We start from the raw sequence: 14,935 nt of genomic DNA on the forward strand, positions 1-14,935 counted from the left end.
TCACGTGCATCCGCTCATCCGAGGCACCCTTTTTAACTCCAGGCAACGAAGAAGGAGTTGAATTGGAGGGAGATTTGTAGTGGCAGGTAATTGAAGAAGGCGCCACGTCCCTGACGGTCCATGGCGCATGGGTGGTCCCGTTTTCCCCCGCTTCTGGGCACGTCTGACTCTTGAGTCACCGTCCCGAAAATTTTCTCCGATCGGCTTTCGCACAACTATATAAGCTGCTGCAAATGCCACATATTCTCCATATCACCAAAAAAATCACCTAAAATGCTCCGTTCGTCGAGATCCTTTTCTGTATGTGCCAGATTGGCAAAGTGGAACGAAATCCCCTTGGCTCCCCCAGACAAGATCTTGGGTATCAGTGAAGCCTTTGCTAAGGACACAAACTCCAAGAAGATCAACTTGGGTGTTGGTGCCTACAGAGACGGCAAGGGTAAGCCAATTGTGTTCCCATCGGTCAGAAAGGCTGAAACCGTCCTTTTGGAAAACGAAACCAACAAGGAATACACTGGTATCATTGGCTCCAAGACGTACCAGGACGCTGTCAAGAACTTTATCTTCAACAACAGCAACAAGGACACCAACGGTGCTCAATTGATCAAGGACGGCCGTATAGTCACTGCCCAGACCATTTCTGGTACTGGTTCTCTTCGTGTGATTGCCGATTTCCTCCACAGATTTTACTCTTCTGACAATATCATTGTGCCAAAGCCAACCTGGGCTAACCACGTTGCTGTTTTCACTGACGCTGGCATGAAGACTGAATTCTACGCCTACTACGACAAGGAGAACAACGGTTTGGACTTTGCCAACTTGAAGCAGTCTGTTTCCAACGCTCCAGAGGAGTCTGTGATCTTGTTGCACGCTTGCTGCCACAACCCTACCGGTATGGACTTGACTCCAGAGGAATGGGAAGAGGTTTTGGAGATTGTCCAGAAGAAGAAGCTTTTCCCTCTTGTCGACATGGCCTACCAGGGTTTCGCTTCTGGTAACACCTACGAGGACATTGGCTTGATCAGAAGATTGAACGAGTTGGTTGTTGAAGGTAAGATCCCAACCTACGCCTTGTGCCAGTCTTTTGCCAAGAACATGGGCTTGTACGGTGAGAGAACCGGTTCCATCTCGATCATCACCGAGTCTGCCGAGTCCCTGAAGGCCATTGAGTCCCAGCTCAAGAAGTTGATCAGACCAATCTACTCCAGCCCTCCAATCCACGGTTCCAGAATCGTCGAGACCATCTTCTCCAACCAGGACTTGTACAACGAGTGGTTGAAGGACTTGGACCAGGTTGTGGGCCGTTTGAACGTCATCAGAGACAAGTTGTACCAGAAGTTGGACAAGTCCAACTACAACTGGGACCACTTGTTGAAGCAGAGAGGTATGTTCATCTACACTGGTTTGAGCGCTGAGCAGGTGATTGAGTTGAGAGAGAAGTACTCTGTCTACGCTACCGAGGACGGACGTTTCTCCATCTCCGGTGTCAACGAGGATAACGTTGACTACTTGGCCGACGCCATCAACCAGGTTATCAAGAAATAAGCGGTCACTGGATGCCGTGATAATACTGTTCATAGTAATGAGTGAAGACGAAGGTGGATGTGTAGATGTTTAGAGAGCAGAAGCCGATGCAATGCTGATACAGGGGCTTTCTGGGGCCGGAGACTGGGCCAGCAAGTCCGAAAAAGAAATCTTTTTAGTTCTATGATTATACGTTTATGAGAGGATAGTTGTATGGGATACCTGAAACGCATTGAAGAATATGAAACACGCGGAGGAATATGAAACATGTGGACAAAAGAGAACTAGGAAATGGCTGAATCTGAAACAGGGAATACTTTAGGGCTTTAGAAAACCCGAAGACTGTCAATTCCCAGAATTCCCAGCTTATACCACTTTGTCACCCAATGATGCTTCATTTGCAGCCATTTAAGAGCATACAATGCGTCTCACCTGACTGACACAAATTTACGAACCCAGTGTCCCAAAAACCAACAAAATCTGGAAAAAAAACAACCTCCCAAGACCACCCTCCTTTTACGTAAAATCTCTACTTTCTTAAACCATTAAGAACAAAGTCAGGGGCTCTTTTCCCCCTGAAACGCATCCTCCCTCAAGTGGGTGCCCCGCGTGGGGTCAGCCCTTGCAGGTACCCACCAAGTGCCCCACTAAGGAATATAAATAGGACCACAATTCCCACTTTTTTTTCCACCCCCTTTTTCCACCAACCCCTCACAAGGAAACCCATCTTCTTCAATTAGCTTTTAAAAACCTTTCTCCCCACGAGAACCCTCCCTGCATTTTTTGCTTTCTCCCTGACACGCCAGTCGCGCCCGACTTATTTCATATATCAACAAATCGCAGAAACTTTTCAGTTGCTACAACACACCAAACATGTCTACTGTTGTTAAAACGACACCTTTCCCCGACCAGAAACCAGGTACTTCTGGCCTCAGAAAGAAAGTGACGGTTTTCGAACGTCCTCATTACACGGAGAACTTCATCCAGGCCATTCTTGAGGCCATTCCAGAAGGCGCCCAGGATGCTACTTTGGTAGTTGGAGGTGATGGCAGATACTATAACGACCATGTTATTCAGCTTATTATTGAGATTGCCGCTGCCAATGGCGTCAAGAAGTTGATTGTGGGCCAGAACGGTTTGCTTTCGACCCCTGCCACTTCCCACGTTATCAGAATCAGGAAGGCTACTGGCGGTATCATTTTGACCGCTTCTCACAACCCAGGTGGCCCAGATAAGGATATGGGTATCAAGTACAACTTGTCGAACGGTGGTCCAGCTCCAGAGTCTGTCACCGACAAGATTTTCGAGATTTCCAAGTCTCTCACGGAATACAAGACGTACAAGCTTGATAAGGTCGACATTTCCAAGGTCGGATCCGCCAATATTGGCCCAATTGAGGTCGAAATCATTGACCCAACCGCCGACTACGTTGCTTTCATGAAGGAGATCTTTGACTTCCCTACCATCAAGAACTTCATCCACACTGCACGCGACTCCCAGGACTTCAGAGTGCTCTTTGACGCGTTGAACGGTATCACTGGTCCTTACGGTTACAAGATCTTCGTGGAGGAATTGGGCTTGCCAGAGTCTTCTGTTCAGAACTTCGTTCCAAAGCCAGACTTTGGCGGTTTGCACCCAGACCCTAACTTGACTTATGCTGAAACTTTGGTCAAGAAGGTTGACGCTGAGAACATTGCCTTTGGTGCTGCTTCTGATGGTGACGGTGACAGAAACATGATCTACGGAGCTGGCGCTTTCGTCTCCCCAGGTGACTCTGTGGCCATCATTGCTGAATACGCTAACGCCATTCCTTACTTCAAGAACCAGGGCGTCTACGGTTTGGCTCGTTCCATGCCAACTTCTGGTGCCTTGGACTTGGTCGCCAAAGACAAGAACTTGAACGTCTACGAGGTGCCTACCGGCTGGAAGTTCTTCTGTAACTTGTTTGACGCCAAGAAGTTGTCTATCTGTGGTGAGGAAAGTTTCGGTACTGGCTCCAACCATATCAGAGAAAAGGACGGTTTGTGGGCCATCTGTGCCTGGTTGAACGTGTTGGCTGACTTCAACCAGAAGTTCCCTGACGAGAAGACCAGCATCAAGGCTGTCCAAGAGAAGTTCTGGCAAAAGTACGGCAGAACCTTCTTCACCAGATACGACTACGAGGAAGTTTCCAGCACGGGCGCTGCCAAGTTGGTTGAGCTTCTCGCCTCCATCGTTGAAAAGAACCAGGAAGGTGCCGAGTTGGCTTCTGGCTACACTGTCAAGCAAGCTGAAAACTTCTCCTACACTGACTTGGACGGTTCCATCGCCAAGAACCAGGGTTTGTTCATCAAGTTCACCAACGGCTTGCGTTTCATCGTTCGTTTGTCTGGTACTGGCTCTTCCGGTGCTACTGTCAGATTGTACTTGGAGAAGCACTCTGCTGACCCATCTACATACAACCAGCCAGTGGACGACTTCTTCTCCAAGGACATTGCCTTCATCTTGGACTTGTTGAAGTTCAAGGAGTTCTTGGGCAAGGACCAGCCAGACGTCAAGACCTAATTGCATTTTAGTTTCATTGGCGAGATATTTGTCATTAAGTAATTATACAGACCAACCTATAAAATAATAATAAAAAAGGAGTCAGTTGTCGTCGTTGTCGTCGTCGTCATCATCAGTAAAAGGCAAGCACATAAAAGAAAAAGAACCCTAGAGTTCTGGTTTTGCTTTCTTTTCCTCGACACCAGCAGCGTCTCCCAGTTGAGCAGCAGCATTCTGGCTTTGCAACGCAATAACCTCATCCAATCTTCTTCTCATTGAAGTCTCTCTCAACCTGGCAGCCTGTTCCATGGCTTCCAACTCCATAATACGAGTTCTGTACAAATCGTTGACGAGCTCCAACTCTGAGATTCTGGTTTTCAATAACGTGTTTTCGTAAGCGGCACCTTCAGCTGATCCAGCAACACTGGAGTTGTGGCTGTGGTTATTGCTGTTATTGTTATTGTTGTTGTTATTGTTCTTTTCGTCATCACCGTTGCCTGAACCTTGCTGAGACGGTTGTTGCTGCTGCTGGCTAGGTTGTTCGGCATTGGAACCAGTGTTTCCAGATTCTCCAGATTGCTGTTTGCTTTCTTGAGGAGGCTGGTTGGACTGGCTCTCTCCAGACGAGTTAGAAACGATCTTAGCGTGTTCAAGGCTCAACCCATTCTGTTCTTCAGTCTTCACTGGGTGAAGGTTCTGGATAGATGGCAATGGACCAGAGCTTGGAACAGAACTAGGGGTAGTAACTGGACCGTTAGCTGGCGTCATCAGACCTCTGGAAACAGTCTGGTGGAGAGGAGGCAACGATGGTTTTGGAAGAACCAGGTGGGAGTCTCTCTTTGGCGAATCCAAGTGGAATTGTGGACCAAACGATGGCGAAGCAATAACGTTAGATGAAGCGCCAGTGGACGTTCCCGACGAAGGAGTGATGCCAGGCAAAATCCTTGATTCTTGTTTAAGAGCAGACGAAGGTGTTTTGGCAGACTGACCCATAAGCGACACACCATTCATATTCTCATGCCCTGGACCTTTAAACGTAGCAGAAGGACCAAGCACATTCAGCATATTCTCCAAAGCGCCAGCAGCCTGAGCAGCCGAAAGCGAACCCTTAGGCGAAGCAGCGCCCGTAGACGAAACCGAACGAGCATTCAGAAGCGTCGTGCTAAGCATAAGAGGCGACGTGATTCTTTGCAAGCCAGGCGCAAACTGCGTTGGCGTCGAAGAAGGATAATGCAACAGCTGCACCTGCGACGACAAACCCGAGAGATGGTGCAAATGGTGAGGCAAAGGACCATGGTTGGAAGGTCCTCTTGGATGGGAGAGAGGCAGGGGAACAGCAGTAGAAGAGGTAGGCATTCCAGCAAGAGCAGGCAAGTGGTGGATCTGAGGACCTGGAGGGCCCTGTGGGTGTCCCTGAGGGTGACCCTGGGGAGGACCCTGAAGGTGTTGATGTTGGTGCTGGTGCTGAAGATGATGTTGATGTGGAAGCGGGTGCTGGTGCTGAGGTTGGGGCTGATGTGGCTGTGGCTGTGGAGGCTGGTGTTGCGGCTGAACAGCAAAGTCTGGAGGAGGCGACCGTTTCCTATTCTGTCTTGGAGACTTCTTACCACTAGGCAACGTAGGAACCAGCGAAGACAGTGCTGCTGAAGACAGTCCAGACAGAGGAGGCCTCGAGTCCTTCAGCTTCAATTCCGGCGTATGGGCGCTATTCTTCTTGGAGAAATTGGGCTGCTTGATGCGGTTTCTCAGCTTAATCGTGTCTGTCTTCAAGCTGATTGGCCTGGGTCTTCCATGGAGCTTCAAGAAGAGACCACACGCATTACACAAGACCTGGCCAGTCTCGTCACGGCGCCATAGCGGGGTCGTTTGCGTCTTGCAGTTGCGGCAAACGGGCGACGAGATGTTCAGTTTCGTCGTGGTGGTGCCGTTATTGATCTGTGTAGTTGTTTTGGCGTTTGGATGAACAGGGTTTGGGTTCACCACGTGAGGCAATCTCTGGATTTCACTCATGGCTGGCAAGCGAGGGTACAGCGTAAGATGAAGAATTTTGGATACTGGAGGAGGATCGGAGGAATGGTGGAGGAGGGCCCTTGGTTTGGAGGTTTTAGGGTCTTATCTGACTAAGGTAGGCGATTCACCTGATACCGACTGAAAGAGGTCAGAAAAACACGGGGGGAAAACGCAGCTAGGGTAAACAGAGGGCGGAGATTTCAAAAATCGGGTCGAACAAGGTGGAAATGTTCGAGGGGCGTTGGAAACTCGGCAGCAATTAATGCGTGGTGGGCTGGTGGGAAAGAAGGTAGTGTTTGGAAGTTTTTTTTTTTTTTTTTTTTTTTTTTTGTGTGTCTTATGTGTAGCCTGAAAAAAATTCCATCCATCAGATAAGCCAAGCGCGACATTTTTATCTCGGCTGAGACAGGCCAAAAGGAGGGGCCACAAAAAAGATAGTCGACATGATTTGAGTATAGATCACGTGCTCAATCTCCCCACAACCTGGCCATATAAAAACCATCAACTTTTAATCACTTTTTGGTGCGTTTAATTGGCCTCTGTGTACTGAGGTAAGCGCGACATTGTCGTGGGATAAGATAAACTTGGTTTGCTTAAGTAAGCAAGATAAGGCGATTAGCGCGACATGTTCCCTAAACAACAGGGATGCGAGAGGATTTGAGCAATACACGACCAGCCATAACCACCAAATCCAAGCGAATTGCACTATTCTGGGGTATCAATACGAAGCGCTTGGTCTCTCGCAATCCGTACAAGCACATATTGACAGCTTATCAGTGGCTCAAGGAGCGGGTATCAAAGGGGAATCTAAAAATGTCGCGATGTCGCAGCGCGTCACGTGACGCGCTCCCTCGTCCGAGTAGAGAAAAAAACAACGAAGGAAGAAAAATCTTTTCTTACCCGTTCGAGGATTTCCCGAACTTTTCCCTTTCTTACTGGTGAAAAATCCTGTCTGAAATCGCCGTACACCGAAAAGTCGAGACCGACGCATTTCAACATGAAAAGTTTAAAAAGCTCCAATTCAAGGAAATAGCGGTAAAAAAAGAGAGGAATTGAAAAGTTGCCTGATTTGGCTTTTCCTGGAGTTTTTTCACTTCTTCTCTGTTTTAGACTTTTCACTATGGCAATTTCAATTGAAGGCTGATGGTTCTGATAAGCGAAGCACAAAAACGCCCAGTGAAAAATTTGAAAAATTTGAAAAAAAAAAAAAAAAAAAAAATGCAAAAAAGTGCCCCATGCGGCACCAAACGGTTGCAAAACCGTTTTGATCAAAAAAACGGTTACATTTTGTGTCCCTTTTAGAAGCTCTGCATTCTCTTAATATTCGGACACAATCCGAATCGACAATCGCCGTTGAAGAAGCCAGAATGAAGGAAGGAATTGGCGAACCTTGGTGGTATCTCCTTTCGTTATCGATAGTCGAGATCTGATCTGGCGATGGAGCAGCCAGACATTACCAGACTTAAGGGGAGCATTAACTCTCCGAGAAGTAACCGTAGAACGTCTTGTTGAGCAGTTTTATTGACGTATCGAGCCATGCGTAAGCGAATGCCACTTGGAAAAGCAGACGCAATGGTTTCGGCACCATGGAAGCTTCCAAACCCGGAACGGAGATGGATTGGGGGGTTGGTATTCGATGTAGGCATTTGGTGTAGGCATTTTGTGTCGACAGGAGAAGCTGATTGTCTGGTGGTGGTGTTTGTCAATGGATCAAGTAAACCATGAAGCATTTGGTTACCTAAGACTCCTTTGCTTCTTCTTTAGTCTTGTTTCCCCTTCTGGCCTTTGTCAATTGGGCAACGTACTCTTCCATATGCTCTGCCCCTTCCATGACATACGGTTCATGGCCATGTTCACGATCGTCCTTGTTGGTAGTAAGACTAGCTCCAGTATAAATCTTCAAATCAGAGACTGGTATGTCAAAGGGTAGATCGTGTGATCCAAATGCGTAGAATCCCTTGGAAGCACTTGCCAGAGCTCTCTTAACGTCTCTGAAGCTTAAGTTTCCATGCAATGAGAATAAGACATACTTGGACAGCACCAAAGGCGAGGAAGCAAGTTGAATCAAAGGCCATCCAAATTCAAACCCAGAGCCTGAATCGTTTGGCTGACTACCCTTCTTTATATCCTTTTCCTCGAGAATTTCCTCGATAAGCACCTTGACGTATGGGGATGTCACCACGATCGAGATATCTTTTTGGCGATACCCTAGCAAACGCATGAACTGGTAAAGGGAAACGATATAAGTACCTTCTTCGACGTTGACCTGTTTGGAGCTAGCCGGCACTTTTATCAACTGACAAACGTCTCCTAAGCCAGGGTTATATGGTTCCCCAGAGTACTCTGTAGAGAGCTTGGAAACGTTGGCTATTTCTGGTCTAATAGACAGCAAACTAAGTTTAGCCAGCGCTTCCAATGAAAGCAAAGATTGGTCTCCCAAAAGCGATACTCGCTTGGTCTTTGCAGAAATCACAGCCTCAGTGATTATACCAGCAAACGAGATAACGTTATCGAAGTCATTTCCCACAAGATGAAGAGACTCAGGCGAGCAAATAACAAAAGGAAACGAGGTACAAAGAGCTTGCAATGCTTCTTCAGGATGGGTGTTAATGTTGGCTTTGTCAAGGGGAAGCAACCGCTGGATCTGTGCAAAGATACTTTTGATTGCACTATAATGCAGCACAACACTGTCCAAAGCATCTTTCAACGGTATTTCTGCATCGAACTGAAATTGAGCAAAAGGGTACTTTGAAACGGAAGCTAACGTTTTCTTCAACGTTTTAAGGTACTCTTCCCAACGTGGCTTGACATGCGATTCGTAGAACATGAAGGCGTGCCTCAAGGAAGAGCCAAAGTCGTATTCGTGCAAACCCAATGCAGATGCAATTCTTTCGACTTCATGAAGCAAGTGATCTGCAAGCATCCTGGTTTGTTTTATATCACCACACTTGAATGTCAATGAGTTAAGGTTCTTCTCTACTGGGAACCTTTCAACGTGAGTTTTGGTTGGCAAGATAACCAAAGAGCGTTCCAGAGCCTTCAGGGAAAGCAGAATTGTCTCGAGGAAGCCATTGACAAGCGTTGCTTCACCGCAGTGAGGGCCAGTTTCGATATACGACACTCGTGAAGTAAGTATCTCACGAAGCGCTTTCAACTGGTCGTCTGTTAGTCCCTCATTAGAAATTTCCTCATCCTCAAGCGTAGGCGAGAATTGCTCGGTGGGTTTGGCAACTTGAACGTTTCCAGTCTCTCCCTTCTTTGCCAATTCCTCTATGTTACCATTGACTTCATCCACATTAACTTCTAAATTTAACTTCTTCAAAGATTCAGGCTCTCCATTTCCAATTGAACCAATCAATGATGCTATGGTCTTATCTGGAAGAGTGAACAACCCATTGTACTGATGGTCCTGTTCTAAAAGCTGAACATTAACAGTCTTGGGACCAACGCCAGTCACCTTTACAAGCCTTGCTTTGCTAAGTCCATACTGGCAGAGTCTGGAGCAGTGTTCAAACTTCACAGGCTTATCCATCTGGACTATCACCACAAAGTCACCTTTAAGTATATCTTTTCTGTTGGCTTTCAAGTTAAGCTGAACGTTCAGACCTTTAGATTCTGTCTTTTCAACCTCAGAATGGTACTTGCTTTGGCCCTGGATTCCTTGTTTGTTGATATCCAACCGACCAAGACACAGAAGGAGATGGCGGTTGAGAGATGCAAACGATTCGTACTTCCACAGCAGTACAGACTCTTTTACACCAAAGAACGAAGGAACTGAAAGCGAAAGCGTAGGCTGGATATTGAAAAGGTCAAAAAGCTCCGTCTCTGTGATGTACCGTTTTTCGTCTAGTTGCGGTATGCTGTTGTGAATAACCACATTTGCAAGAAACTCAGTATCTGTAGAATCTCCCAGGTACCCCACCGTCTCTGCTATGTCCTGAAGAGTTTCCAATTCCAAATCAGTAAGCTTTTCATGGACATCTGATGGATTCAAGGCGTAAGGCAGGATACAGAAAGCAAGAAAATCAACCCCAAGTTCCTTTGCCTTCCGTTGAAGCAGAGAAAACGTCTTTAGTTCAACCTTCCCCTGTTGCTTTCTAACAAGCTGGGCGAGTTGGGGATCATCGCAACTGCTAAACACAGATAGAAAGCATCTTCCTTCCACAGTATCAGTAATAGAGGTAACGCCAGCCTCCTTGGCCACGCCCAAAAAGTATACCAACGCAGCCGCCGTCTTAGCATTATTTAAAGACACAACACCATCCAAAAATAGCTCACTATACTTATCTAGAACACCCTTTAACCATCTATCGTAGAGTTCATGTTCAAGCAAGAGCTCAGCGTCGTAACGAACAACACATCCCAAAAACAAGTAAGTCAAGTATTCAAAGTTGACGTTTTGATCTTCTAAAGTAGACTTGAGTGTTGTTTGGAGCACTCTCTGGAGCAACTCATTCACCTTACTCTTGTCTTCCTTCAACACTGTCCATGAATCCAGCGAACCACGCATCACCAGACCGTAAAACACAACCGCAAGAATCAATTCAATGTGACTATTTGTAACATCAGCATGGAAGTACTTCCAAAGCACATTCTCCAAGTATGAAGCCTCTATAAGGTTATCGAGGTCAGTATGTGATGAGACCTTGCTGTAGACGTTTGTGACCAAGGAGGGCTGGAATTTTTTGGGTGGACGTTGTATGAGAGGGGTGAGGACCTCAGGAAGGGGTTTGGGTGGCTTTGGGGGCATTTTAAGGCGATTGGGTGGAAAATGATGGAGGTCTTATGATACTACTGATGGAGTTTGTTGATAGTACTGTATGTACATGCGAAGAGACCGAAGAGGTGGAAGTAGGGGAAGAGTAAGGCAAGAGAGGAGGATAATATTTTTATTTAAATGGTCGATATGTGAATGGGATGTGATGGGTATGCTGATTATGCTGTCGTTTGATGTCAATGTTGCGTTTTGGGAAAATGAGTTATGTCTTTTCGCAGCCATTATGTATGGAGCAATGCCATGAGTTACATGGTTCCTTCTCACCAAAAGGAATTGCCTTTCCTCCTTAAATGTTTGCCCAATCAGGTAACTCTGTCTTCACGTCAAACTTCGTGTCTCCATTGTGTACCACGTGGTACGCATGTAAATAGATTTCTTCATTGACGGGATCTGAGAAGAGCAGTCTGTAGCATTCAGGACACTCCCCTAGCTTGATTAGATCGTCGTTGGCTTTCCGTAGCGGCTTGAGCTTTGCCAAATCTTCCTCCAAAGAAGGATTTTCTTCCATGAGAGCGTCCAAATCAAGAAACTTCTCTCCAGTGGCTCTGAGCTTTTCATCTGCCTTCTTATACATTTCAAGCTCTAGCTTGTTTTTGAACTGCCCCGCTATGATAGCTGGATCTGGATTATAGAGGTAATCGTTGACAATTGGGTACCCCAAGTTCCTCAAGTGGATCCGAATCTGGTGCATTTTTCCTGTAATAGCCTTACACTTGACAATACTCTCATTCAATGTCTCTGAGTACCGAAGAAGCTCGAACCCTGTGAGCGACATGGGCACTTCACTTTTATTCCGTATCTTTATGTATCCGCTAAAGCTCACTGAAAACACTGGCTGCTCGTGAATAAATGGCGTAGCAGGAAACTTACCTTTGACTCTTGCCAAGTACCATTTCATAGTGTTCTGCTTATCGTTAAATATAGCCTGAAACTTCTTAACGACCTCGATATTTTTCGCCAAAACAAGAAGCCCTGATGTAGCTTTATCCAACCGATGACACGGCGAAAGCTTAGTATACCCTTGTTCAACTTCTAGTACTCTTGTAAGACTATTAAGTCTATATGATCCACTAGGATGAGTAGGCATCCCCAGCGGTTTAGAAACCACCAACAACTCTTCATTTTCCATAACCACCGGAACTGGCCCTTTATATAGAATAGGAGGCTCGTGAATATGCTGTAAATTGTGCATTCTATCGTGGTTTCGAAAGAGATGCGTTCTGGTATCTTCAGGCAGAAGCTTATTCCCATTTTCTGTCAAGTTCCAATCTGAAGATACAAAAATCCTACCACTCTGAATTCCCTGGTCAACAACCCTTGGATCCTGGCCAAGTTCGCCAGTTAGAACCTGTGCAGCCGTCTTGTTATGCCATCTTGTCTTCACGGTAGTGGTGAAATCGTGGTAGTACGGTTTCACGCGGCGTAGGCCATTTTCGATGAGGTAAGCGGGTCTGGATGTCATATACCCATGGACGGAAAGAGAGATGAGTGGGTTTTGAGGGGGTTTTAAGCGTGGAATGGGATGGTAATTGGGGTAAGTGGTTGATGGAGAAGCTCATTGGAATGGAGAGCCATATGTTGCACCCGTACACCAGACAAGGTCAGTGGAAGGATAGATTTTCAGCAATCCCGATCTTGTAAGAAGCAGTGTATGAAAGGAAATATTATGTGGATGTAGAAGTTTAGACTCCCTTTCTTTTCTAGCTTTTAGCTGTTAAATGGGTGCATTGTATGGGGTATGTCCTATGTAATGTGAGACACAGTACATAGTCTAAGAGGTACCATTTATTAGCATCAGTTTTCTCATTATACATATGATAATAACTTTATAAACGTCTGGGCACCCCAATTCCGCCACCAACTTTACCAATCTTCCTCTTGTGGCCCATTTACTTCAGATAATTGGTGTTGAAATTTGTTCACGTGCCGGATCACGTGCCCAAACATGTCGTGCTCACACCTACAAAATTTTCCAGGAGAAGCTCCAACATCTCCATAACCAACTCCACAACCCACCACATGTTCCGTTCTGCTATCCGTTTCCTTGGGACCCTGGCTCCAAGGCTACAACAGGCGCCCAAGCTCCAGCCATACATGGCCGCCAAGCAGTTCATCCCCGATGACGCTGGTAGATCGAAGAAGAGAGCTCTAAGGAGAAGAGAGGCCCGTTTGAAGAGTCAGATCATCAGAGACGTCAATAACTTGAAGAAACAGAAGATCAAGTTTGCTCCTTTCGAAGTGGATCCCGTTCTTGGCGCCAAAGATGTGCCATTTATCAACAGATTGAATAAGGAGCTCAAGGACCCAAGTAACTTGGCCCAGGGTTTCCAGAGAGAAGAGGTGGAGAAGTTGCTTTATGGTGCACAGAAAGCTGCCACTGAAACCAACTTGGCTGGCGATATGTTCCCTGAGTCTGTGGTTGCCAGAGAGGAGAAGAAGAGACAAGCAGTGTTGACCATTTTGAGTTTGAAGAACACCAACTCTCAGGACAAGAAGAAGATGGCCGTGGAGTTTGCACGTAAAGAGTTTGAGAGATTCGAAGGCGATTCTGGCTCTCCAGAAGTCCAGGCTGCTATCATGACCGCAAAGATCCACCATAGCTTTGACCATCTCAGAGCGAACAAGAAAGACCACCCTATGGCTCAGGCCGTTCGTCACCTTGTCAGCCAAAGACAAAGAATACTAAAGTACTTGAAGCGTGTCAACCCAGAGAGATACTACCACACGCTTGCCAAGTTGGGCTTGACAGACGATGTGATCACCAGAGAGTTCAGTATGGGCCGCCAGTACTTCGAGGACTACCAGGTCTGGGGCGACAGAGAGATTGTCAAGAAGTCTGAGAAGACGAAGATGAAGAAACAGAGGTTTGTTGACTTGGAGAAGAGAGTTGCTGACTACAACAAGTTGGCCAGAAAGAACTACGAGATTCTTTACGGACAACAGTCCTAAGCATGTACATAGACATAGCATAATGTAACAGATACGTTAAATCGTTAGTCATTTTCGTAATTTACCTGAGCACGTCGTCGATCAATTTATCGTAGTTCTGATCAAACTCAGCTTTCTTGATTTCGTCCACTCCACTTGCAACCGCCTCGATTTGCAGTAGTAGGTCGTCTTTCACCGTAGCACCTTCATCCACAAGCCCCACGATCTCCTCGTGAAGCTGTTTGTTATCTAGAAGCAACTGGTCGTAGATCAATTGTAGTTTAGTGACAGTTTCAGCCTTGGATGCTCCAACCCTAGCATCTATAAGTTGTTGTGGAGTGAGTTTTTCAATAAACAACGGTTCCTCAGTCCCCAGATCACGTCTAGCCTGGGCTGCTTGTATGATCTCGTCGAGCTCGTCCAACTTCCGTTCAATATCGTTCTGTTCAAAAATATACTGAAACTGCTTTTCCAGTGTCAGTTGGAAGTACTGCAAGATCTGTTTCCTAGCAGTCTCCAAGGCGCTCTTCCCACCTTTCATTTCACTAATCACAGGGAAACACTTTTCGATGGTTTCTGGCTGGAGCAGCTTTTTCACTGTTTGTTCCACTGCCTTTTCAGTGACCCTTCGTAGCTTGTTGAACCTGATTTTCTCATATGACATGGTGGAAATGGCAGGGTCTGTTGTAGTTGGTGTTTGTTGATGTTTGTTTACCCTGCGCGAAAAGTAGTGAGTAGTAAGGCCAGGTGAGGAACTAAGGGGTCCATGCAAAAGGCTTCCATCTGGATAAAAAAAGAGATTTGGTGGCTGATATAGGTAAATAGAGGGCTCTTGGATTATGTGGATGGTTAAAATATGGGAATTTCTTAGTGGATTGGTGTTTTGGCGTGGGTGCAAAATGCACTGGTGAGAGCTGGTAGAGGCAGTGGAGGGTAACCACGGGGAGCAACGAAACATAGGGAAGGACTTAAATAGGCTTTGAATAATGTACTTATGCTACATTGGATCATGTGGACTTGTTAGTTTCTTGATGTTATGGTTGAAAATGGAAAAGTAAGTGGGTGGATTTAGTACTTAGTTAAGGTGATAGAGTATGGAGACATATACAACTTATACTCTTGTTGGTAGGTCACTTCAACGATGTAAAGCTCCACCAACTCATTTCTTGAGAG

At 46.2% G+C, this 14,935-nt stretch overlaps 6 protein-coding genes across 6 annotated transcripts; 3 read left to right on the top strand and 3 right to left on the bottom strand. All coding sequences in view use genetic code 12, as the record gives it.

The window, feature by feature from the left end:
* Positions 1-273: 273 nt before the first annotated feature.
* On the top strand, positions 274-1,545 carry AAT1 (aspartate transaminase; the record flags this gene model as incomplete). Its single annotated transcript, XM_025488633.1, has 1 exon — positions 274-1,545. The coding sequence occupies one exon, from the start codon at positions 274-276 to the stop codon at positions 1,543-1,545; it is 1,272 nt and encodes a 423-aa protein (XP_025343400.1).
* Positions 1,546-2,397: 852 nt separating this feature from the next.
* Positions 2,398-4,068, top strand: PGM2 (phosphoglucomutase; the record flags this gene model as incomplete). Its single annotated transcript, XM_025488634.1, has 1 exon — positions 2,398-4,068. One exon carries the CDS (start codon positions 2,398-2,400, stop codon positions 4,066-4,068), a length of 1,671 nt encoding a protein of 556 aa, XP_025343401.1.
* Positions 4,069-4,215: 147 nt separating this feature from the next.
* On the bottom strand, positions 4,216-6,057 carry GZF3 (Gzf3p; the record flags this gene model as incomplete). The annotated part of the gene is made up of 1 exon (XM_025488635.1): positions 4,216-6,057. One exon carries the CDS (start codon positions 6,055-6,057, stop codon positions 4,216-4,218), a length of 1,842 nt encoding a protein of 613 aa, XP_025343402.1.
* Positions 6,058-7,795: 1,738 nt separating this feature from the next.
* On the bottom strand, positions 7,796-12,296 carry CXQ85_005032 (pseudouridine synthase family protein; the record flags this gene model as incomplete). The annotated part of the gene is made up of 2 exons (XM_025488636.1): positions 7,796-10,706; positions 11,146-12,296. The coding sequence occupies 2 exons, from the start codon at positions 12,294-12,296 to the stop codon at positions 7,796-7,798; spliced, it is 4,062 nt and encodes a 1,353-aa protein (XP_025343403.1).
* Positions 12,297-12,853: 557 nt separating this feature from the next.
* CXQ85_005033 (mitochondrial 37S ribosomal protein uS15m) lies at positions 12,854-13,783 on the top strand (the record flags this gene model as incomplete). The annotated part of the gene is made up of 1 exon (XM_025488637.1): positions 12,854-13,783. One exon carries the CDS (start codon positions 12,854-12,856, stop codon positions 13,781-13,783), a length of 930 nt encoding a protein of 309 aa, XP_025343404.1.
* Positions 13,784-13,844: 61 nt separating this feature from the next.
* On the bottom strand, positions 13,845-14,426 carry CXQ85_005034 (MIND complex subunit; the record flags this gene model as incomplete). Its single annotated transcript, XM_025488638.1, has 1 exon — positions 13,845-14,426. One exon carries the CDS (start codon positions 14,424-14,426, stop codon positions 13,845-13,847), a length of 582 nt encoding a protein of 193 aa, XP_025343405.1.
* Positions 14,427-14,935: the final 509 nt, after the last annotated feature.

The sequence above is a fragment of the Candidozyma haemuli genome, assembly GCF_002926055.2.
Source record: "Candidozyma haemuli strain B11899 chromosome Unknown I_2014730914, whole genome shotgun sequence".
Lineage (NCBI taxonomy): Eukaryota > Fungi > Ascomycota > Pichiomycetes > Serinales > Metschnikowiaceae > Candidozyma > Candidozyma haemuli.